Source organism: Wyeomyia smithii, chromosome 1 (genome assembly GCF_029784165.1).
Source record: "Wyeomyia smithii strain HCP4-BCI-WySm-NY-G18 chromosome 1, ASM2978416v1, whole genome shotgun sequence".
In the NCBI taxonomy this organism is placed as follows: Eukaryota; Metazoa; Arthropoda; class Insecta; order Diptera; family Culicidae; genus Wyeomyia; species Wyeomyia smithii.
The window spans coordinates 101,157,100-101,182,393 of record NC_073694.1 but is presented as its reverse complement, the minus strand read 5'-3'; the positions used below and the strand labels follow the sequence as shown (position 1 = coordinate 101,182,393).

At 39.3% G+C, this 25,294-nt stretch overlaps 1 protein-coding gene across 1 annotated transcript; it reads right to left on the bottom strand.

Moving 5' to 3' along the window:
• Positions 1 to 18,896: 18,896 nt before the first annotated feature.
• On the bottom strand, positions 18,897 to 24,323 carry LOC129717004 (uncharacterized). Its single transcript, XM_055666850.1, has 3 exons — positions 24,174 to 24,323; positions 20,064 to 20,368; positions 18,897 to 19,998 (listed from the first exon to the last, which is right to left on the bottom strand). Exons 1-3 carry the CDS (start codon positions 24,321 to 24,323, stop codon positions 18,897 to 18,899), a joined length of 1,557 nt encoding a protein of 518 aa, XP_055522825.1.
• Between the last annotated feature and the right edge of the window lie 971 nt (positions 24,324 to 25,294).

The following is a 25,294-nucleotide window of genomic DNA, read 5'->3' as shown; positions in this document are numbered from 1 at the left end:
TAACTTGAAACTTCAGCTGGGTTCTTATCCGGTTTTAAAATTGGAGTAATTTTTGCATTTTTCCATAATTTGGGAAAATATGCAATTTTGAAGCAGCAATTGAAAATTTTCACTGAAAATTCCATTGTGCTCTCAGGGAGATGTTTGATTAGTATATTAAAGATTCCATCGTCACCAGGTGCTTTCATATTTTTGAAATTTTTAATAAATGATTTAATCTCATTCAAGTTAGTTTCAATTATTTCTGCAGGTAAAAAATCTGGGAAGAAATTAAATCAAATTGACGTGTGACTTAATTTTCAATTGGACTCACAAAATTCAAATTTGAGTTATGAACACTCTCAAACTGCTGAGCAAGTCTTTGAGCCTTTTGTTCATTGGATACAAGAAAACGTTCACCATCTTTTAAAACTGGAATAGGCTTTGAAGGTTTCTTAAGAATCTTCGACAGCTTCCAAAAGGGTTTTGAATATGGTTTCAATTTTTCAACTTTAGTCTCAAAATTTCGATTTCTCAGAAGAGTAAATCTATGTTTAATCTCTTTCTGTAAATCTTTATAAATAGTTTTAAAAACAGGGTCACGAGAACGTTGATATTGACGTCTGCGGACATTTTTCAAACGAATTAGAAGTTGAAGATTTTCGTCAATTATTGGTGAATCAAATTTCACTTGAGCCTTTGGAACAGAATAATTCCTGGCATCAACAATTGCACATTTTTATGCTTCCAAAGCGGAATCAATATTCACTTCGTTTTGCATTATTGAAATTTCTCTCAATATGAGTTTTGTATCTTTCCCAATTAGCCTTGTTATAATTAAAAACAGAGCTCATAGGGTTTAAAACTGATTTATGTGATAAAGAAAAAGTTATTGGAAGATGGTCAGAATCAAAGTCAGCATGTGTGATCAAATCACCACATACATGACTTTGATCTGTTAGTACCAAATCAATTGTTGAGGGGTTTCTACTGAAGAAAAGCATGTAGGACTATTCGGAGACAAAATAGAATAGTATCCTGAAGAACAATCATTGAATAAAATTTTGCCATTGGAATTACTTTGAGAATTATTCCATGAACGATGTTTAGCGTTAAAATCGCCGATTATAAAAAAAAATCTAACGATTTCTGGTAAGTTTTTGTAAATCACCTTTAAAATAATTTTTGTGCTCGCGTGTGCATTGAAATGGTAAATTTGTGTTGGTAGCATTGCATAGCACTCTTCAGCAGTGTTTTTAGTAGGGGAGGATTGTACAAATCGCACCAGTTAAGCATTTGCGCGATTTACAGCGCTTCAAATCATTTCAAAGCGACATTGAACGTGTAGGATGATTGTAGGATCTATTTATTGTATGTTTATGACGAAGTTTATTGTAAAATACTCGATTTCAATGTCTTTTTTGGTAAAAATTACCATTGCCGCCAAACAAGCCCGTGACCAAAACGCACCACAACGAAGGTCAGTATGCTCCAATGCAGTAGGCTAATATGCCACTAGCAGAAATCAGCACGCGAAGTAAGAAGCGCTTGAAATCTTGAAATTATAATCAAAAATAATGGAACATGCTCTAAGTTGTTAAGCAATCTCCTGCAAGCTCTTCATAGTGCATTCTGCACCAATTTTAATTTTGTTTGTTTTTAGGTAAAAGTTGACGAATGTTAGTGAAATAATTTGAAATACCGTCTGCCGGGGTGAGATTGTGCCAAAAAAGGATACGGTTTTGTTCCTTAGCTTACAATGCACACATTTAGGCAATGAGTTTGATCCAAATGACGTCAATGCACACCTAAATGTTTAGTTAACGACTGCCGCAAATATGGTTAAGTTGCAATAAACTATAATTTTGCTAAAATTAAATGAACTTTGGCTTAATCTCACCCCTTCTATGGAGTGAGATTGTGCCAAAAACAAAAAGTTGAATTTCATACCTGCTAAATGTACAGTAGTGTATCTACGAATAATTCACATGAATAACATGATAAAACAGTAAGTAAAGGGACGACCATAAACAACGTGGACTATTAAGGGGCTATAGGAGGTTGACCAGAAACTACGGTTCATATGAATTATAGAAAAATGTTTGGAAATGTAGTACTGGATCAAATCGATATCTGGAGTAACCAGTTGTGAGAGCTTATAGACAGTCTTTATACTCATAGTGGCGTCTCCAAGTAGCTTAGAAAGGAAAAACGATAGGACATAAAGCCTGAGAAGACTTTTCGTTTCAATTATTATGTGTCATTGACCACTGTATATTTCATTGGAGATCTCAAAACCGCTGGAAACTTACCCACAACCCTCCTTTCTCTCTTTTAAAGACATCAGTTTATATAGAATAGGTGTACAAAATTTTGTTACATTCCATAAGTAATATCAGTCATTGTAAATTTCTATCTAACAGTTGTTACCTTACTGTTCTCAAGCTTAAAGTCATTATTTCAAAAAATACCATAGCTAGACAACATACTCTATGTAAACAATGCAAGTATTTTGGTGTATACTGATATAATTTTGTCGTGAATATGAATTCCGCACACTGTACCGTTCATTATAGCTTGGCACAATCTCACCTCAAAAGGGCTCGAAAAGTGTACAGTTTGAAAAAACATTATTTTCTGAGCCCACACAGGTTCAATGCATGAAATATATCAACACATTGGAGACGATATCCTAACGTACCAACTGAGCAGTAAGTTGATGTGGTTTCTTGATCGGGTTGGTTTTCCTGGGACATCATGAATAATTACATATTGGACAGAGTCACAGCCAATTACACAGTTTTTTGAGTATTTAAGTCATTATGGCACACTTTTTCATATGAGAGCTGTAGAGAAGCTGGGTTTTTAGGAGAAAAGCGAAGAATTTCGTCATTAAAAGCCACATGTGTAATTATTTTAAGTAATTACTAGCATGGGCCATCTTACCCAACTGGTGCGTCTTGTACGGTTATCCCCTACTTGTTTACATACACGTTGGTGGAAATCGTTGCCATTAGTAAACGACTAAGTATCTTAGAAAATTAGATTTTTGGTTATAAATAGGTGAATTATTCAGTGATGGGCAATCGCTAAGCCGCTAATCGGAAAATTTAGCTCGATAATCGCTAAACGTTAAACGTTAAACCCACATTAACGGAACTTTAGCTAATCGCTTATCGCTAACTCATTAATATGTAAATAGTTACATCGCTATATTTATTGCTCGTGTTTTGTATGTTTAGGACCACTTTGATCTTTTATGGTAGAACAAACGAAAACAATTACTTTTTAGAACTATTTACATTAAGAGGCTCACGAAACGGTGTTCATACTTGATTTTGTAGAAACAAGGAGTAATTAAAAACCTAAATTAATCCACCTAGCGGTCAGACTTAGCCTTTCTCATTCAAACTTTTATTTGTAAAAATAGATTAACATGAACGCTTCAATCCAAAAAATGAATATTCACTCTTTGGGTTCTGAAATATTGATGTTGTTATTGAAGTATAAAATGAGACAAATCGCGCCACTTTTGATTTGAATGAAACATTTGGCTTAGAAAACTGAGTATTTTCCACAGATGGAGAGATTTTTTACACACATGAGTTATATTTTAAAAGGGCGTATGCCTTTTGGCATAGGTTTTATTCGAAGCATTGTAGTCCAGAAACCGTTGGTTGTATAGAAAAACTGTCTGAGAATGAGTTGTAGGGAATCAAAAATGCATCATAAAAGTTAAAGGGTATGTGCTTGAGTGCACAAACGTAGGCTTGACGTGGGACTATTGTGGGTGTAAGGATTTAATTCTGCCATAGCCATAATATATAACACACATCAAACGTACAAATACCAAACACAACAATCCATGAAAACTCCACAAAAAAACACATACACCTGTCATAAACCATAGCATACAAACTAATAGGAAAAATAATTAATTTGTTGCCTATAAAAGTATTCTGTCATGAATAAATTTACCTCGGATGAATGCATTTTTGCCCACACATACACGTTATACACACGCTATATACACACACTACTCACAAGCACACGCTCCTCAGACACACCCACGCTACTTACACACGTACACATACACACACCACTTACATACACACGCCACTCACATACACACGCCACTCACATACACACGCCACTCACATACACACGCCACTTACACACACACATACATACGTTAACGCTACTCACACACACACACATACACACGCTAAGGCTACTCACATACACACGCTAACGCTACTCAGACACACACACTTGGTATACGACACACTGTACCTACACAAATTACTATCGGCAGCATCCAAACGGCTTCCAAGTCTTCCAATGGTCCCTTCCAACGGCTTCCAATGGTCCTCAGTGCCGATCACGTCCAGTTTCGGGCTGTATTCCAACAACGATATCTGAATCAGATTACCACTGGTGGGGTCCAACTCAGATCGAAGGGAAGCCGAACTGTTCGCTTTGACGGTCGACCAGGGAATGAGCTTCTCTCAACACGAAATGTCCTTTTATAGTGTCACTCAGTTTGGGGAACTTGGGTGATTGGGGGAAGAACCAATCACGTGGAAGCATCTCTGCTTTCTTTATTCGTCGTTTACGTTGGGTGATGAATGCGATGCCAATTGGCTGGCATTGCTAGCCAATGACTGGATGCGTGAAATCATTTCGTCTATGTTTTTTAAGTCTGCGTTAGGGAAATATACCAATCGCATGAAAAATGTATGTGGATATTCGACCTTCAAACTCTCCCGCAATTTTCACGGAGTAATAAGAAAATGGTAACTGAAATTATCATGTTATATAAATCTTGTATGTTTTAGCTTTCCAACGGTATATTAACTATTAAACTCGGAATAGTTGTTTGAGCGCTATTAGCATCTAAATCATTTTGAATCAAAAAGCTCTTGGTAGTTAACATTCTAAAGGCATTGGTTTTTGAGTTATTTTGAATTCAAGCTCGAAAAATTATTAAAATTTATGAAAATACACATTTTTCTTAATTTGTCCGTGGTTCTCCAGCAAAAACCTTACGTTCATTGGAATGCTTGATCAAAAATATACAATTCATTCTTTGACAACAAAACGATTGGGTAAATAACTCAGGCGCTGTACCTTACCCTACCTACACGTTCCCCCTTGCCAAATGTTTTATAGAAAAATAAGTTTGTCGTGCAACACTACCTACTTGTTTACTAATAATAACTGTTTGTGAAGTACACTACCAATATCCTTTAATATTCGTTTTCGTATATAAATACGATTGCACTTCTCTAGAAGTGTTAGTAACAGTTTGCATTTTGTGAAGATGAATAAAGTGAAAACGGAATACAATAAACCCAAGTGATGTTAACCCTTTCCTGATCATCGGAGCTCATCAAGCTTACGCAAATTAAACGAAAACGCTATTGCAAAATTAAAAATATTGAACTGTCAAGCTCATTTTAATACGTCTTTATCAATTTGTGGTTCGTGTAGATTATGTTGTATCGAAGTGAAAGATGAATTTGATCTCGAAGAGCATCCACACAATTCATTCAACCATCAACATCAGGAGCCAAAAATGGCCGATTTCCACCCAATATAATAATATCTGGATCAAGAATGATACACAGGAGCTAAAATCGACCACAGATACCATTTTAAATTCTAAGATGGCGACTTCCGGTTTCTGAAAAGCAGCTAAAAATGACCAAATACCACCCGATATGGGTATTTCCGGAATCGTGATGATGCACTGGAGCCACAAATCGACTTCAGACAACATTTTGAACTCTAAGATGACGACTTCCGGTTTCTGGAAAACAGCCTGAAATGGAAGATTCCCAATTAATTTGAGTGTCACCGGAACCAGAAAAAAGCACAGAAGCTAAAAATTTATCACAGACACAAATGACGACTTTCGGTTTCTGAAAAACAGCCCAGAGTGACCAAATACCACCCAATATGAGTATCTCCGGAGCCAGAATGTTGCAAGAAGCTAAAAATTGACCTCATGAATTCATGATGGTGGAATTGTAGGATGGCAACTTCTGGTTTCTGGAAAACAGCCAAAAATGGGCGATTTCCGTCTAACATGAGTATCTCCGGATCTAGAATGATACACAGCAGCTGAAATCGACCTCAGACCCTATTTTGGATTCTATATTGGCGACATACGGTTCCTGGGAAACAACCGTAAATGATCGAATAACACCCAATATGGCCAGAAAATCTGCTGAAAATGACCGAATACCACCCAATATGAATATATACAGAATTAAGGCGATGTACAGACGCCAAAAGTCGAGGAGGTTGTCATTTGGATAAAACCAATCATTCCAAACGATTTGTTATTTGACTTTGATCATATCCTATGGCTGATTCGTCGTGCATTTGCAGACTTTAAACATATCGCAAGGAATCAATGAATTTGGCACGTACAAATAGTACGATACCATATTTAAATTATGTTGAGGCCACATATATCGATCAAAGCATAGTTTCAAATAGTCTTTGAATTTCTTTTCTTTCCATAACTTTTTAGCCACATATCATATTGTTATGAAGTTTGTTATTTGTGAGTTTGAGAGAAGACTCGTTAGTATGACACTAGTTATGTTCAAATAAGTCATGTAATCTTTGAGATAATAGACTTTCGTTGTTTTATTAACATTTTAATACATAACGGGGTTATATACCTTTTTGGTCGAGAAAAATGAGAGGAGTTTGAATCTATTTTTATGTGCATAGCACCATTTTCATTGCATCAAAGGGGTATTTTTCTGAAAGTACAGTTTATCAACTACAACAAAATACTTTTATTTTAAGATATACCAATTATTCCTGGAGTAATGGCCGTTTCCCCGAAACGCTATTTTTTTGCAGAGGCTTGCGGTGATCTTGATAGAGACTCAGCGGATCAACCGAAATCAAAAAACTCATATTATTTCATTAGTGCCGGTTCAGTTGGAAGCAAACCTCAGTGGAGATAGGATCGTTGTTGCCTGCTCCGCTGCTAAGCTATCCGATTTAATTAAAGCAAATAGACGCGCATTGTTCGAGTCCGCTTTGTCGTTCGATCTGCTTTCATACACAGCGTGTATACGGCGCGTGTGTTCTTTTTGACTCGGTTCTGTGCTGTGCAGACATCGCCTGCAGTGAAGCAACTGTAGCACGTCCCCCGCACTCCGGCCGTCGGCCACGCCGCTTGGAGCACGAAGCAGCTGCTGGTAGAACAACAGGCTGCAGATAGGCAGCAGAATCAGCATCGCAGAGTAGAGCGGATATTAGAGGTAGTTTTTTTTCATGGTTTTTTTTTCTACGGTGTTGGTTATAACTTTAAGTTGGAAATTGGGTGAACGACATTGATCTTCGGACCAACATGGACGAAGAAGAGACTGACTCCTGTGATTCCGGAGGCGGATTCCCTCCCGCCCCTACACCCGATCCGGGCGGTTACAGAGTGCCGCGGGTCGGAAAAGGAGCCCCGCACGACATTATCCATCGGACGAGGTTGTATCCGGAAGGATATCCGGGCCCGTGGGTAGTATATTTCAGACCCAAATTAAAAGCATTGAACACGATGCAAATCTGTCAGGATCTGGTGCGGTTTTCGGCCGTGACAGAGATAACAAAAGTCCGCCCCAATAAACTGCGTGTCTCGCTGTCAGACCCCAAACAAGCAAACGAGATTGCTGTTTGTGAGCTCTTCACGCTGGAGTACCACGTGTACATTCCAGCTCGTGTAGTCGAGATTGACGGCGTGGTCAGCGAATCGAGTCTGACCGTCGAGGACCTGTTGAAGACTGGAAAAGGCCTATTCAAAGACCCCAGTCTTAAACCAGTTAAGATCCTTGATTGTAAGAGATTACATAAAGCGTCGCTCGACAAGGGTGTAAAAACTTACACACAATCAGACTCTTTTCGCCTGACTTTCGCCGGGTCTGCTCTGCCGAGCTATGTGCTCGTGGACAAGGTGCGTCTACCCGTGCGCTTGTTTGTGCCGCGGGTTATGAATTGCCACAAGTGCAAACAGTTGGGCCATACAGCCTCCCACTGTGGCAATAAAGCACGTTGTGGCAAGTGCGGAGAGCAACATGCGGATGACGCCTGTAATAAGGGTACTGAAAAGTGCCTTTATTGTGGGCAGACTCAAAATGAGCTGTCTGCATGTCCCGCGTACAAACAGCGCCAAGAAAAGATCAAGCGGTCTCTGAAAGAGCGCCCTAAGCGCACTTTCGCAGAAATGCTCAAAGAGGCCGCTGCCATTGAACTGGTTTCCCCGAATCTTTTTGAGGTCTTGTCATCCGATGAGGCTGATTCTGACGATTCAGTTGGAGAACCTACCTTTGCCGAGCCCGGGAAGTCTAGGAAGCGAAAAAACCTCTCTTCCTCTAAACTTCCTAGGAAGGGACAGAGAAGGTCTCCATCTGAAATGGCTAATACTAAAAAACAAAAAAGTGCTGTAGAAAATCCGAAGCAAACTCCTCCAGGATTGGCAACATTGAATTCTAGTAAGGAGTACCCAGCACTTCCAGGAACATCAAAAAACCCACCTGTTCCTTCTTTTTCGTCCAAGATTCAGCCAGAATCTGGACTGCTGAAGTTTTCAGATATTGTGGACTGGATTTTTGAAAATTTTAACATAACTGATACTCTTAAAAGTCTTCTGATGGCCTTTCTACCAACAGTTAAAACGTTTTTGAAGCAGTTGACTGCTAAATGGCCCCTCCTTGCAGCGATCGTATCCTTCGATGGCCAATTCATCGGCTGAGATGAAGGATTCTATCTCTATTTTACAGTGGAATTGTAGAAGTATCATCCCCAAAATTGATTCATTGAAAGTTTTGATTAATAAGTACAACTGCGATGCATTTTCCCTCTGTGAAACTTGGCTCACTTCAAATGAAGATCTTTACTTCCATGATTTTAATATTATTCGCCTCGACCGAGATACCCCTTACTATTCTTTCTATCGAATTAACCTCCCCTCGGTCTCAGGCGTCGAAGCTGTCGCATGTCAAATGACAATACAAGGTAAAGAGCTTTGTATTGCCTCAATATATATTCCTCCCAGAGCACAGGTTGGGCAACAGCTGCTCTTTGATTTAATAGAACTTCTTCCCTCCCCACGCTTGATTTTGGCAGATTTTAACTCTCACGGAGTGGCTTGGGGTTCCCCTTCTAATGATAACCGCTCCTCTTTGATCTATAACATCCGCGACGATTTCGACATGACAATTTTAAACAACGGGGACATGACACGCGTTCCGAAACCTCCAGCGCGCCTCAGTGCTTTAGATTTATCTTTATGTTCAACATCGCTACGGTTGGATTGCATTTGGAAGGTAGTCCTCGATCCCCACGGTAGCGATCATTTGCCTATCCAAATTTCAATTGATAACGGGTCAACTCTCACGCGATCAGTTGATATTCCGTATGACCTCACACGGATTATCGATTGGAAGTTATACGAGGAAATGATTTCAGAAGCTGTCGAGTCGATTCAACATCATCCACCACTTGAAGAATACAACCTCCTCGCGGGCTTGATTCTCGACGCCGCGTTGCAAGCCCAAACGAAGAAATATCCCGGCGTGACGATCAAAGAATGGCCTCCCACTCCGTGGTGGGACAAAGAGTGCTCCGATGTCTACATGGAAAAATCCGACGCGTTTAAGGCCTTCTTTTGGGTGAAAGGTAAACCCGACGACTTTAAGCGGTATTTGGAGCTTGAGACCAAGTTTAAAAGCTTGGTCCGAGCAAAGAAACGTGGATATTGGCGTCGGTTCGTAAACGAAACGTCGAAGGAGACATCAATGAGCACTCTTTGGAACACAGCCCGAAGAATGCGAAATCGTATAACGGTTAACGAAAGCGAGGAGTCTTCAAGTCGGTGGATATTTGATTTTGCCAGGAAAGTATGTCCGGACTCTGTTCCTGCGCAAAACATTGTTCGCGATACGTCTCCAGGCCACGACGCGATAGAATCACCTTTTACGATGGCAGAATTTTCAGTTGCCCTCCTGTCCTGTAACAATAACGCACCTGGGTTAGATAGAATCAAATTCAACTTGTTGAAGAATGTACCCGGCAATGCCAAGAGGCGCTTGTCTTACTTGTTCAATAAGTTCCTGGAGCAAAACATTGTACCGCAGGATTGGAGGCAAGTGAAGGTGATCGCCATCCAAAAACCGGGAAAACCAGCTTCTAATCACAACTCTTATAGGCCGATTGCAATGCTATCCTGTATCCGGAAATTGATGGAGAAAATGATACTCCGTCGTTTAGACCATTGGGTCGAATCAAACGGCCTACTATCAGATACTCAATTTGGCTTCCGCCGTGCCAAAGGAACGAATGATTGTCTTGCGTTGCTTTCTACAGATATTCAGCTAGCCTATGCTCGCAAAGAACAAATGGCATCTGTGTTCTTGGACATTAAGGGGGCTTTTGATTCCGTTTCTATTGACATTCTTTCGGGTAAACTTCACCGACAAGGATTTTCACCAATTTTTTGCATAATTTGTTGTCCGAAAAGCATATGCATTTTACGCATGGCGATTCGGCAACTTTTCGTATTAGCTACATGGGTCTTCCCCAGGGCTCATGCTTAAGCCCCCTTCTTTATAATTTTTATGTAAATGACATCGACGAATGTCTGGCAAATTCATGCACGATAAGACAACTTGCGGACGACAGCGTGGTTTCTATTACAGGAGCCAGAGCTGCCGATTTGCAAGGACCATTGCAAGATACCTTGGACAATTTGTCTACTTGGGCTTTCGATACCTAGATTGAATTCTCTCCGGAGAAGACAGAGATAGTAGTTTTTTCTAGGAAGCGCGAGCCTGCTCAGCTCCACTTACAGTTAATGGGTGAAACGATTTCTCAGGTTTTGGTATATAAATATCTTGGTGTCTGGTTCGATTCGAAAGGCACCTGGGGATGTCACATTCGGTATTTGATAAAAAAATGTCAACAGAGAGTGAATTTTCTCCGGACAATTACTGGATCATGGGTGGGGAGCCCACCCAGGAGACCTTATAAGGCTTTTCCAAACAACGATATTGTCGGTGCTTTAGTACGGGTGTTTCTGCTTCCGCTCCGCTGCAAATACCCATTTAATCAAGCTGGAACGATTGCAGTATCGTTGTTTGCGTATTGCCTTAGGTTGCATGCATTCGACCCGTACGATGAGTTTGGAAGTTTTGGCGGGCGTTCTCCCTCTAAAAGACCGCTTTTGGGGTCGACTACTCGTATTCTCATCAAAAGTGAGGTCTTGAACCCCTTGATAATTGAAAATTTCGATAGGCTAGTTGAACTTAATTCTCAAACCCGTTTCGTGACAGTGTATTTCAATCACATGTCTCAAAGTATAAATCCTTCTTCATACACCTCCAATCGTGTCAACTCGTTGGATACTTCTGTTCCTACTGTGTTTTTCGATACATCCAAGATGGAAGAAACTCGTGGAATCCCGGATCATTTACGCGTGCAGCAAATCCCTAAAATATTTTATAACAAATATAAAAACATCAACTGCGACCATGCGTTTTATACTGATGGATCACTTCTCAACGGGTCCACTGGCTTCGGTATCTTCAACAATAACTTTACCGCCTCCTACAAGCTCGATAATCCTGCTTCTGTTTACGTCGCAGAATTGGCTGCAATTCAGTATACCTTAGGGATTATTGAAAAAATGCCCACGGACCATTACATCATCTTTACGAACAGTCTCAGTTCTATTGAGGCTCTCCGATCGATGAAAAATGCAAAGCACTCTCCGTATTTCCTGGGGAAAATACGGGAACATTTGAGTGCTTTATCCGAAAAATCTGCTCAGATTACCTTAGTGTGGGTCCCTTCTCATTGTTCCATTCCAGGCAATGAGAAAGCGGACACTTTGGCTAAGGTGGACGCAACAAACGGTGATATTTACGATAGACCAATTGCCTACAATGAATTTTTGCAAATCTCCCGTCAGAATACGCTCGTCAACTGGCAGAGCTCGTGGGATAAGGGAGAACTGACGGTGGCTACACAGCATCATCCCCAAGGTTTCCACCAAACCTTGGTTTCGGGGGTTGGATGTAGGACGAGACTTCATTCGCGTGATGTCTCGGATTATGTCCAACATCTACGGGTTAGACGCACATCTATTGCGTATTGGACTCACGGACAGTAACCATTGCGTTTGTGGATTGGGGTATCATGACATCGAACACGTAGTTTGGGTGTGTGCTGAATTCCGTAACGCTAGATCCTTACTTTTGAATACACTCAGGGCCCGAAATATACAACCCTACGTCCCAGTCCGCGATATCTTGGCCCAACGGAACACTTCATACTTGATGCTGATCCACGGCTATATGAAAAGCATGAGGGTACCCATTTAACAATTCCAACAAACAGAACCGTCGAAAAAAAAAACCATGCTAGTTTTAGTTGTAGACTTAGTTCGAGCTCGTAGCTTATAAGAGAAACTAGAAATAAGACCCAGTTGGCTCCGTTAAACATTATATGTATAGTGCCGTGTCAAATATACGTTATGATAAAAAAAAATTAGTGCCGGGTCCTTGAACGATCGCTTTTATGAGAATTTTGTTTTCAGTGCAAACGGGAACGTTTTTCCCAAAAAATGCACGTTTTGTGCGCTAAAAATTGCACTAAAATTTGTTTTGCGGCAAAATGTAACTGGATGTTTTAAAAAGCGATCGTTCAAGGACCGGCGAATTCATTAACGAAAATTAAAAAAAAGATGAAGGAAATCGGTTCAGTAGATTTCCCGCAATCAGGATCACGGCAAAGTCATTTTTCGGAAAACACTATTCCGAGATAATCGCGTGTAAAATTTCAAGTTTAGCTTATGCGGCCGTGGCGAGGCGCGCTGCGAATTCCCTACAACTCATTCTCAGAAAGTTTTTCTGTACAACCAACGGTTTCTGGGCTACAATGCTTCGAATAAAACCTATGCCAAAAGGCATACGCCCTTTTAGAATGTAACTCATGGGTGTAAAAAATCTCTCCACCTGTGAAAAATGCTCAGTTTGCTATGCCAAATACGTGTGTAAAGTTTCATTCAAATCAAAAATGGTCGATTAAATATTCGCGTATTTCCAGGCGATTTGAAATGATTTTGCTCAAGAGCTTTTTGATTTAAAATGACTCTCTGCATTTTTTAAATTCATCAGAATAAAATTTTTTTGAAAAATGTTTTAATTGGAATTTTTATAAAAAAATCAATCTACCATAAAAAAATATTTTTTACTTCTCCATCCTGGACTTTTTTGAAAGTTGCGTATTAACATCAAGTTCAAGTAAAAAAACTAAAAAAAAATTCAACTCTTTTTTTATATATTGAAATTGTATGTTTATTTTGAATTTTTTTTGGTGAAAAACATTTTTTTTGTACAGTGTATAATTTTTTTATGATGCATTTTCAATTCCCTATAACTCATTCTCAGATAGTTTTTCTATACAATCAACGGTTTCTGGACTACAATGCTTCGAATAAAACCTCTCCATCTGCGGAAAATATTCAGTTTGCTAAGCCAAATACGTGTGCAAAGTTTCATTCAAATCAAAAATTTTCGATTAAATTTTCGGGTATTTCCAGGTCATTTGAAATGATTTTGCTCAAATATGAAATTTGACGTAATGTTAGTGCTTAAGAAATATCGAAATGAAGTGATTTCGAACAATTTAATCACGAGCGATACCGGGAACGTTCAAACAGTACGATAGGTACCATATTTAAATTATGTTGAGGCCACATATATCGATCAAAGCAGGTATAGTTTTAAATAGTCTTTGAATTTCTTGTCTTTCCATAGCTTTTCAGTCACATATCAGATTGTTATAAAGTTTGTTATTTGTAAGTTTGAGAGATGACTCGTTCGTATAACACTAGTTATGTTCAAATAAGTCGTGTAATCTTTGCTTTAATAGACTTTCGTTGTATACATAACGGTTGCTTAAGTTTAATTATAATCAAATGAAATTGGAACGTATAGGGCTGCCAAACTTTGAAACCACGTGTTCAATCATAATTCATCAGTTAACCCTTAACTAGCCCGCTCATCTGATGATAATATTGATCAAATCGGTTGTTTAGTTTCTGAGATAATGAAGTTTCGTGATTTTCACATATCGGTACATTACATACGGAGTTACAGTTCGATTACAGTAAAATTCAATAGGGTGTTATGAGGCAGCCAGACTTTTCATTTTACACTTATTTTGTGGAAATCGGGTCAGCCATCTCTGAGAAATGTGAGTGAGTTCAAGTTGTTTTCGGAATATGTTCCTTTTCATAGCTGGATTTCACATTTTTAAACATTACAGGCAAAGTAATAGTCCGATTGTAAAACAAATCAATAGGATCTTATGGGGCAACTAGACCTTCCATTTGACACTGATTTTATGAAAATCGGTTCAGCCTTCTCTGAGAAACATGAGTGAGATTGAACAGTCTTCAGAACACGTTTCTTTTCAAAACTTTTGAACCACAAGTTCAAGTTATATAAAATTCAAAAGTTAAGGGTATCTCAGGTAGCCCGTTCATTAAGAACAAATTTTGTTCAATTCGGTTTTGTACTTTAAGAGTTAATGATGTTTCATGATTTTTACATTTTGATACATAACCTCTAACCTCTAAATTAAAAATCCGATTACAATGAAATTGAATAGGGTCTCATGGGACAACAAGACCTTTCATTTGCAATTAATTCCATGAAAATCTGTCCAGCCATCTCTGAAAATAGTGAGTGAGAGTAAAAATCTGCACACACACACACATACAGAAAATGATCAGCTCGAGTGATATATGCCATTCGGCCCTTTGGAGCACTTATATACTTTCGGTTTTGCAAGTGATTGCTATACCTTTCTAGGAGAAAGGCAAAAAGGCAAAAAATACTTTTAGGAAGCTTTCCATTAAAATTCAATTAATATCTGAATCGAAAAAGTATAACCAAAGTTGTCATAACTTCAAGCACATTGCAATTTACAAAAGTTCTTGGTGTGCCGAAAATTCAATCAAGACCTAGAGCTTGTTCTTCAAAATGCTCCTGTGGCTTGTACGATAACTAGAACTCCTTTATAGGGTATAAGGACTGACTTGCACTTGTATCGTAAAGAGAGGGACTCTAGAAAATTAAGACAATTGTTTGAATGAAACATACTAGTCTAGTCTAGTCTGCACTAAATTAAGACAATTGTTTGAATGAAACATACGTTTCAAAAGTAACTTTCGCAGTAAAGTATGTTCATCTTCCGAAGCAATTTACGTACGCCATCAACAATTCACAGTTTTTCTATATAGTTCTATTATCGCTTCTTTACAAAATTTAGCGAATTAGCAATTAACGTTTCGAAGGCCAAAATCTTAACGACGCTAACAGTTTCGCTAACTAGCTAAAAAATTATCGAAATCGCTAAACCGCTAACTGAATATTAGCTTCGCTAATAAGCGATTAGCGAATTAGCGAAATGATATTGAATTATTAAGTATATAATTAATAGCATGGGATGGATATACGACCAGAATAATTGGTATGGAGGTAGTTCGGCTTTCTCGGTCTTGGGAATCAAACGACTAAATAGTGTTTATCCTAACGTTTCGACCTTTGATTTAGGCCTTTTTCAAAGGTTACTATAATTTAAAATATAATCAATACTAACAACTAACAAAAACGTGAACTTACACTCTAGTCTGTCGTTTTTCGTTTAGTAAAAGTGCATAGTGGTCAGTCGGTAAATTAATTCTTCGGTTCAGATGGGCCTATTTAAACGAACATATATGGTTGGGTTAGCACAAACATAGATTAAACGGGTAAATATAATTTAAATACTCAAACAAATAAAAAACACGTACATAACTTAGGTAAAATCACTCTGGTTGAAAACTGAACGCTCTTTAATTATTCACTGTAACGGACAATTCAAAATGGAGTGGGAGGTTTTTCGATGAATTGTACTATGCATCTGAAATGCTAGCATCTGTCGGACTATCTGTTGGTCTGTGAGCGATTTGTGATCTGCGAGAAACGGTGTTTGCGTAAGTGTGAAGAATGCCTGCGTACGTGGTATTGAGGTTGTCAACGTCTGTGCGGAAATTAACTGTGTTGGGTGTATTGTAGATGTGGCACATTTCGAGTATAGGGAGATCCGTAGAGCGGTAGCTACGATCAACTATTTTAGTACTGCTAAGGTTGAAAGTGTGTTGGTGATCAATGATATGTTGAGTAAGAGCTGTTCTTTGCTCATTTGGATGGTGTGGGGATGTGGATAGTTTGTTGGTGTTGGACCTGTGTCCACTAATTCTAGTTTTTAAAATATTTTTTCGTCATCCCTATATACGATTTCTTACAATTACTACAAGGGATCGTATAGATGACATTGCTCTGTTGTAGTGGTTCTATGGGATCTGTGACTTGCCTAAGCAAGTTTTGGATTTTTTTGTTGGTTTTTAAGAGCCAGTTCGCGAGAGACGCAACCGCATGTTGTTTTGATGTTCTCCGATTGGGCTTAAATTTTCAGCGTTTGTTTGTCTATTCAAGGTAGGAAGTTTTGCAAAATTTCAATTTTTTTCGTTGAGGTTAAGTGGGGTAAAACGGTCCTTGAAAATGATATGTCTAAAAACGTCCAAATTCTAAAAAGTGCAATAACTCTTGCTAGACTTGATGGATTTTTCTAAAAATTTGTGGAATTATTCTGCAGAGTACTTCAAAACTCATGGTAACAATATAGGGTAAAAAGGTAAATTGACGAAAAAAACGCATTTTTCTTTTAAAAATTGAGAATTTTCAGGGTCATCATACTCTTGTCAACATCGTTAGAAAAAATATCTGAATATGGCGTTTTGCAGAGAAACTCAAGAGCTTTAATGTCATATATAAGCCAAGTGTGCCAAATGGGGTAAAACGGCCCTAGAAGGTTTTTTACAAAAAACCGTCAAAATCACTAAAATCACTATAGTTCCTGCTAGACTTAAAAGATTTTACAAAAAATTTGGATTGTCACTGTTCCTTACCAGAATTACCTACTTTACCAGAAGATAAGCAATTTGGGGTAAAACGTTCCTTAAAGATTTTTTTTTTCGAAAAATGCCGTCAAAATCACCAAAACTGCAAGCACTTGGGTTAGACTTGATAGATTTACTGAAAATTTAGATTATCACTTCAGTTAGTTACGAACTTAAGGGTAAGATGACTAAAGTGACAAATAGATTTACATGACGAAAAAAAAATATTTTTCTTGGGAAATACTCGGCAAATTTCAGGGTGCTATTTTCTCAACAGAAAACAGTCCAAAACCCGAAGTTAGCATTTTATGAAACAACTAAAGAGCTTTTATTTGATATCAAATCCAGATGCATCATTTGGAAACCGACTAAAAAGGACTGAACTTTTTCATGACTTTTTCACTAGGTTTCAAGAAAAGCATCAAATCTCGTAAAAGACAATATCGATGGGACTGTTGCTGAAAGACTGCAATATTTCGAGTTTTGTTAAAGCAAATGAAGTAGGTTATGGTTTGAGTTTCATGTTCATCTTTTTAATTTGATTGTTTTTAAATTCAATTTGAATCTTTTTAATTTGATTATTTTAACTTAATTGTCATCAGTCTCATTTTTCGCTTTTTTCCAGAAATTTGGCCGAAAAATCATGTTACTATGGTTGCTGTTGTATCAATAAAAATGAACAATCATTTTAAAAAATCACGACTTCGAACACTAATGCTTTACAATTCATACTCATGATGTTCTTCAACGTTCATCAAAGCACCATGTTCCTTGACGCTAAGTTTTGCCTACATAAATATTGCAGGGAATCGTGCAAATAACGATTTTATTTGCTCCATGGATAAGTAGAAACTCGGTTGGAATTATTTATTTTCGCGACCATCATATCGATAATATCTTTTACCTTGTTTGAAGCTTTTCGTGAGGTCAAGGAAAACTTTAGTCCTTTTTAGTCAGTTTCCAAAAGATGCTTCTGGATATTATGCCAAATAAAAGCTTTGTAGTTGTTTATAAAATGCTAACTTCTGGTTCTGGACCTTTTCTGTAGAGAAAATAGCACCCCGAAAATCGCCAAGTATTTCTCAAGAAAAATATTTTTTTTTCTTTATGTAAATCTTTTTGTCATTTTTGTCATCTTGCCCTTAAGTTCATATTAACTTAGAGAAATTATCTAACTTTTCAGTAAATCTATCAAGTCTAACCCGAGTTCTTCCAGTATTGGTGATTTTGACGGCATTTTTCGAAAAAAAATCTTTAGGGAACGTTTCACCCCAAATTGCGTATCTTTTGGTAAAGTAGGTAGTTATGGTAAGGTACAGTGATAATCCAAATTTTTTGTAAAATCTTTTAAGTCTAGCAGGAACTATAGTGATTTTAGTGATTTTGACGGTTTTTTGAATAAAACCTTCTAGGGCCGTTTTACCCCATTTGGCACACTTGGCTTATACATGACATTAAAGCTCTTGAGTTGCTCTACAAAACGCCATATTCAGAAATTTTTTCTAGCGATATTGAAAAGAGTATGATGACCCTGAAAATTCTCAATTTTTTAAAAGAAAAATGCGTTTTTTTCGTCCTGTTACCTCCTCACCCTATATTGTTTCCATGCATTTTGAAGTACTCTTAGTGTAGAATAATACCACAAATTTTTAGAAAAATCCATCAAGTCAGGAGTTATTGCACTTTTTAGAATTTGGACGTTTTTGGACATACCATTTTCAAGAGCCGTTTTACCCCACTTAACCTCAACGAAAAAAATTGAAATTTTGCAAAACTTCCTACCTTGAATAGACAAACAAACGCTGAAAATTTAAGCCCAATCGGAGAACATCAAAGCAACGTCCCTCAGAAAGGCGGTTGCGGCTCTCGCGAACTGGCTCTTAATGCTATCTTAACTAGAGGGTAATCTTTTTGAGGATGCTGACAAGAATGGAGCTGAGTACTGGTATGTTAAACATCGAACGGTAGGTGGTTTCAGGAGCAGCGTTGTCGCGCGGGCAGATGTTGGGTGGTGGCGTTGTCGGTTGAGAAAACGATTGTGTTGTTCTGTTGATGAGGCGGTTGATGAGAGCAAATGGGTAGCTGTTACGACGGAGGTGCTGGAAAATCGTCTGTTTATGTTTATGCTGGGGTTGTTGGTGGTCAGGCTGGTTACTCGTTGGATGAAATTAGAAGCGACGTTTATTTTCATTGAAAGCGGATGGAACGAGTGGAAATTTAGCAGACATCCGGATGCAATGGGCTTGGAATAACATTCTTTGCTTAGTGTTTGTTGTGCTGAACGGATAACCTTCGTGTCCAGATACGGCAGAGCTCCATTACTATCTTCTTCCATCGTGAATTGGAGATTTGGATGAAAATCGTTAAATATGCCAAGAGTGTTTAATGTTTCTTGCTTTGGTAGGGCTAGTATCAGGTCGTCTACATACTTTTTGAGAACCGGGGGAGTGAAACTTAGTTTTCGGGCTGCGTTGCATATAAGGTCCTCCATCACCATATCGGCCAGAAATGGCGACAAAGGGCTTCCCATGGCAGTGCCCGTCTGTTGCAAGTAGTACTTGCCTCTGAACTGGAAATAGCTACATTTTAAGCAAAACTCGACCATCTCCGGAAAAAGATTCAAATTTATGCTTGTTTTTTCCTTTATGCTCGGCCACCGGTATATGATGGTTTGCATGATAAGGTCTTGTGGTACGTTCGTAAACAGAGAAACGAAGTCGAATGATACGATGACGTAGTCCGGAGCGTGATGATGTTGATATATCTCGCGAAAACTGTCGGAAATGTTGTATTTACTTGTGAATGCTTGTTGTAATCTGTTGGTAACATATTTGGAAAGGGCGTAGGTGGGAGCAGTGATGTTGGGAACAACAGGCTGAAGAGGCAGCTCAGCTTTGTGAGCTTTTGGTTGCCTGTATATGCGGGGGCAGATAGCTGTGTAGGTGCGAAGGCGGGTGGCGGTAGTTGTGTCAATTAGCTTCAAGTTGAGCAATCTGCTTGCGAACGAGTTGTTGTTTCTTTGAAAAGCTGCTGTGGGATCTTTTTTGTTGTTGTGTACGTTGGACTGTCCAATAAAGCTTCCATATTCTGGTCGTACTCCTTAGTGTAAATGACAACCATTCGTTTTCCTTTGTCGGATTCCAATGCGCACACTTCTGGGTTCTTACGGAGGAATTCCTTAGTGGTTTTGGTGGCTCTGCAGCAGAATTGGCTTAGTGGGTTCTTGTTGTGTTGACGTTTGGACCGTGACAGAAAATTCTGTATTTTGTTGACTACCAAACTTCTGTTGCGATCTTGCACCGTTTTCTCGTTAGACTTGCGCAGAATCGATTCTAGGTTGGCAATGAGATGGTACAAAGGAATCTGTTTGATTTCATTAATGGGGAACGAGAATTTTGGACCTAAACTAAGCAGAGTGGCCATTTCTGTTGGGATAGGAATCTGAGTGGCATTTAGGATGGCTTTCTCATTGATGGTGGGTATTGAATCCAGTAGTGTACTCGCTTGGTGCAACAAGCGTTCGATCTTTGATTCTGTTTTTATCCGAAGTTTCCTATCTCGGGTCTCTACTGATTGTATTTGGGTTAGAAAAAATCTGTGGGCGAAAATGTTCTCTGTGTCGACGGCTTCTATACTATTTTTAATGTTATGCATATACTTTTTAATAATACTTATTTTGTAGAAGGTGTACTGAATTTCAATGTTCAGTATAGATTTTCTGAACCGTTCAACTGTCCTTTGTAATTTATGTGTAAACGGGCTTCGGTCTTCGAGAAGCCCGTTTACACATAAATCCGTTCCGCACAACAAACACTAAGCACAGAATGTTATTCCAAGCCCATTGCATCCGGACGTCTGCTAAATTTCCACTCGTTCCATCCGCTTTCAATGGAAATAAACGTCGCTTCTAATTTCATCCAACGAGTAACCAGCCTGACCACCAACAACACCAGCATAAACATAAACAGACGATTTTCCAGCACCTCCGTCATAACAGCTACCCATTTGCTCTCATCAACCGCCTCATCAACAGAACAACACAATCGTTTTCTTAACCGACAACGCCACCACCCAACATCTGCCCGCGCGACAACGCTGCACCTGAAACCACCTACCGTTCGATGATTAACAGACCAGTACTCAGCTCCATTCTTGTCAGCATCCTCAAAAAAGATTACCCTCTAGTTAGGATAGTATTAAAAACCACCAAAACAACCCAAAACTTGCTAAGGCAAGTCACAGATCCCATAGAACCACTACAACAAAGCAATGTCATCTATACGATCCCTTGGAGTAATTGTGAGAAATCGTATATAGGGATGACGAAAAACCATCTAAAAACTAGATTTAGTGGAGACAGGTCCAACATCAACAAACTATCCAAATGAGCAAAGAACAGCTGTTACTCAACATATCATTGATCACCAACACACTTTCAACCTTAGCAGTACTAAAATAGTTGATCGTAGCTACCGCTCTACGGATCTCCCTATACTCGAAACGTGCCACATCTACAACACACCCAACACAGTTTATTTCCGCACAGACGTTGACAACCTCAATACCACGTACGCAGGCATTCTTCACACTTACGCAAACACTGTTTCTCGCAGATCACAAATCGCTCACGAGAGCAATAGACCAACAGATAGTCCGACAGATGCTAGCATTTCAGATGCATAGTACAATTCATCGTAAAACCTCCCACTCCATTTTGAATTGTCCGTTACAGTGATAAATTAGAGGGCGATCAGTTTTTAACCAGAGTGATTTTACCTAAGTTATGTACGTGTTTTTTATTTATTTGAGTATTTAAATTATATTTACCCGTTTAATCTATGATTGTGCTAACCCAACCGTATATGTTCGTTGAAATAGGCCCATCTGAGCCGAAAAACATATGGTGTGATTGAGGAGAGTATGCGGAAGGATGCTAACCATCGAGAAAGGTTATTCTATCGCGTCATGGCCCGGAGACGAACAATGTTTGCGCAGGGACAGAATCCGGAGTTACTTTCCTGGCAAAATCAAATATTCACCGACCTGACAACTCTTCGCTTTCGTTGACCGTTAGACGATTTCGCATTCTTCTGGCTGTGCTCCAAAGAGTGCTCATGGTTGTCTCTCTCGACGATTCGTTTACGAACCGACGCCAATATTTGCGTTTCTTTGCTCGGACCAAGCTTTTAAATTTAGTCTCAAGCTCCGAATACCACTAAAAGCTGTAGGGTTTACCTTTCTTCCAAAAAAGGCCTTAAACGCGTCGGATTTTTTCTTGTATCGACTCGACAGCTTCTGAAACCATTTCTTCGTATAATTTGCAATCGATATTCCGTGTGAGGTTTTACGGAATATCAACTGATCGCGTGTGAGTTGAACCATTATCAATAGAAATTTGGATAGGCAAATGATCGCTACCGTGGGGATCGAGGACTACCTTCCATATGCAATCCAACCGTAGCGAGGATGAACATAAAGATAAATCTAAAGAACTGGGACGCGCTGGAGGTTTCGGAACGCGTGGTATGTCCCCGTTGTTTAATATTGGTATGTCGAAGTCGTTGCAGAGGTTATAGATTAAAGAGGAACGGTTATCGTTGAAAGGGGAACCCCAAGCCACGCCGTGAGAGTTAAAATCTCTGAAAATCAAACGTGGCGAGGGGAGAAGTTCTATTAAATCAAAGAGCAGCCGTTGCTCAACCTGGGCTCTGGGGAGAATATATATTGAGGCCTGGGACCGAGAGGGGAGGCTATTACGATAGAAAGAATAGCACTTTTTAATCCCTAGCAAGGGAATCTCGATCAAGGCGAATGATATTAAAATCATGGAATCTAAGATCCACATTTGAAGTGAGCCAAGTTTCACAGAGGGAAAATACATCGCATTTATACTTACTAATTAAAACTTCAAATGACTCAATTTTGGGGATGATACTTCTCAAATTTTGTGGATGATACTTCTAAAATTTCACTGTAAAACAGAGATATAATCCTTCATCTCAGCCGATGAATTATTCTTCAAAGGATACGATCGCTGCAATGAGGGCCCATTTAGCTGTAAACTGCTTTAAAAACGATTTAACTAATGGTAAAAATGCCAGCAGAAGACTTTTAAAAGGACAAGTTATGTTGAAATTGTCAAAAACCCAGTACACAATATCTGAAAACTTCAGCAGTCCAGATTTTGGCTGAATCTTGGACGAAAAATAAGGAACAGTTGGGTTTTTTTTATTGTCCTGGAAGTCCCGGAAACTCCTTGCTAGAATTCAAGGTTGCCAATCCCGGAGGAGTTTGCTTCGGATTGTCTACAGCACTTTTTTTGTTTCGTAGTATCAGCCATTTCAGATGGAGACGTTCTTTGTCCCTTCCTAGGAAGAGAGGTTTTTTCTCTTCCTTGATTTTCCGGGTTCAACAAAAAAAAGATTCCCCAACTGAATCGTTAGAATCAGACTCATCGGATGACAAGAGCTCAAAGAGGTTCGGGAAAACCAGTTTGGTGGCAGCGGCCTCCTTGAGCATTTCTGCGAAAGTGCGCTTAGAGCGCTCTTTCAGCGACCGCTTGATCTTCTCCTGGCGCTGCTTGTACGTGGTACATGCAGACAGCTCATGCGGAGTCTGCTCACAATAGAGGCACTTTTCAGCACTCTTATCACAGGAGTCATCCGCATGTTACTCTCCGCACTTGCCACAACGTGCTTTATTGCAACAGTGGGATGCCGTATGGGCCAACTGTTTGCACTTGAGGCAATTCATTACCCGCGGTACAAACAAGCGCACGGGTAGATGCACCTTGTTCACGAGCACAGCTTGGCAGAGCAGACCCGACGAAAGTAACGCGAAAAGAGTTTGACGGGGTGTAAGATTTCACACCCTTGTCGACCGAATCTGAATGTAATCGCTTACATTCAAGTATCTTAACTGGTTCAAGGCTGGAATCCTTCCAACCTTAGACAGGTCCTCGACGGTTAGACTCGATTCGCTGACCACACCGTTAATCTCAATTACGCTAGCTGAAATGTACACGTGGTACTCCCGCGTGAAGAGCTCACAGCTTCAATCGTGTTTGTTTGCTTGAAGTCGGACACCGAAACACGCAGCTTGCTCGGGCGTTCTTTTGAGACGGCCGAAAACCGTGCCAGATCCCTAAAAATTTGCAAAAATACCAAACCCCAATATCAGCTTTGCCCTCCAGATACTGTTTTAACCGATGGGTAGATTCCTGCGGGGCTCCATTTTTCACCCTTGGAACTTTATATCTCGAAGGTGGAACGAACGGGTTTCCATCCCCGCATTCGGTCATGCCACCATCGTCGTCCATGTTCGACGCAAGAGCCACACACACAAAATGCCAATCAGCAAATAATATTGTAGAAAAAAATCCAAGAAAAAAACTACTTAGCTCCTGAAGTTGGCAGTACCAATCTCCAGTTCTTCACACAAGCATCCGCTAGCAAAAGCTGCAGCCGTTCCAGCCACACATCAGCACCAATACATCCAAACAGCGGCGAGCCGGATGCGGAATCACTTCACGCAGCGACACAACTCACTTGTCAGTTGGCCTTGAACGCTGATGATATTTTCAAAAGACACACTTAGATCAGATCTGCAGCCGTTAGATTCACAACAATACAGTCACTGCAGTGCGCCGGGTACGGAATCACTTCAAGTAGCGACACGGCACACAAGCAAGTTGGCCTTGAACGCGGATTATCTTCTCTTTTGTTTGGTTATTAGTACACACAGACCATAATGGAACGATAACTTTGCACGTCCGTTTCTGTTGTGTCTTCAACGCGAAATTCTAGACAAGTTGTTATACAACCAGAAAGAATACGCTTCGAAGGATTCAGAATAAACTTCTGAAAATGATATTGAAGCGTTCTCGCTGGTTTAGTACGAATGAAGTACACAGGCTTACTAATGTGGAAACATTAGAAAATATGTCAACAATATAATCAATAAGTTCCGACAAAAATCGTTTCAACCCAATTACAACGATTAGCTCACTTTATAGTCGATAAGGTAGAAGTAAGATTAGGTTAAGGTTTGATTTTAAATTTTTTTTTTCTTTACAAGTAGGTTTACAATTTTCCTACAATTATATTCACTTAACTACTGAAGCAATTTAATGAAATAAAATTTTAAGAAGTATATGTAATAGTGTGGATATGTCACCGTTTGTGGCAGAACACACAATATTTATTCTGAATAAATATTAGTAATTAGTAATTAATTCATCACGAAACATCCCCCCTATTAAAAAAAGCTGTTTCTCGTTCTTTCTCGCCG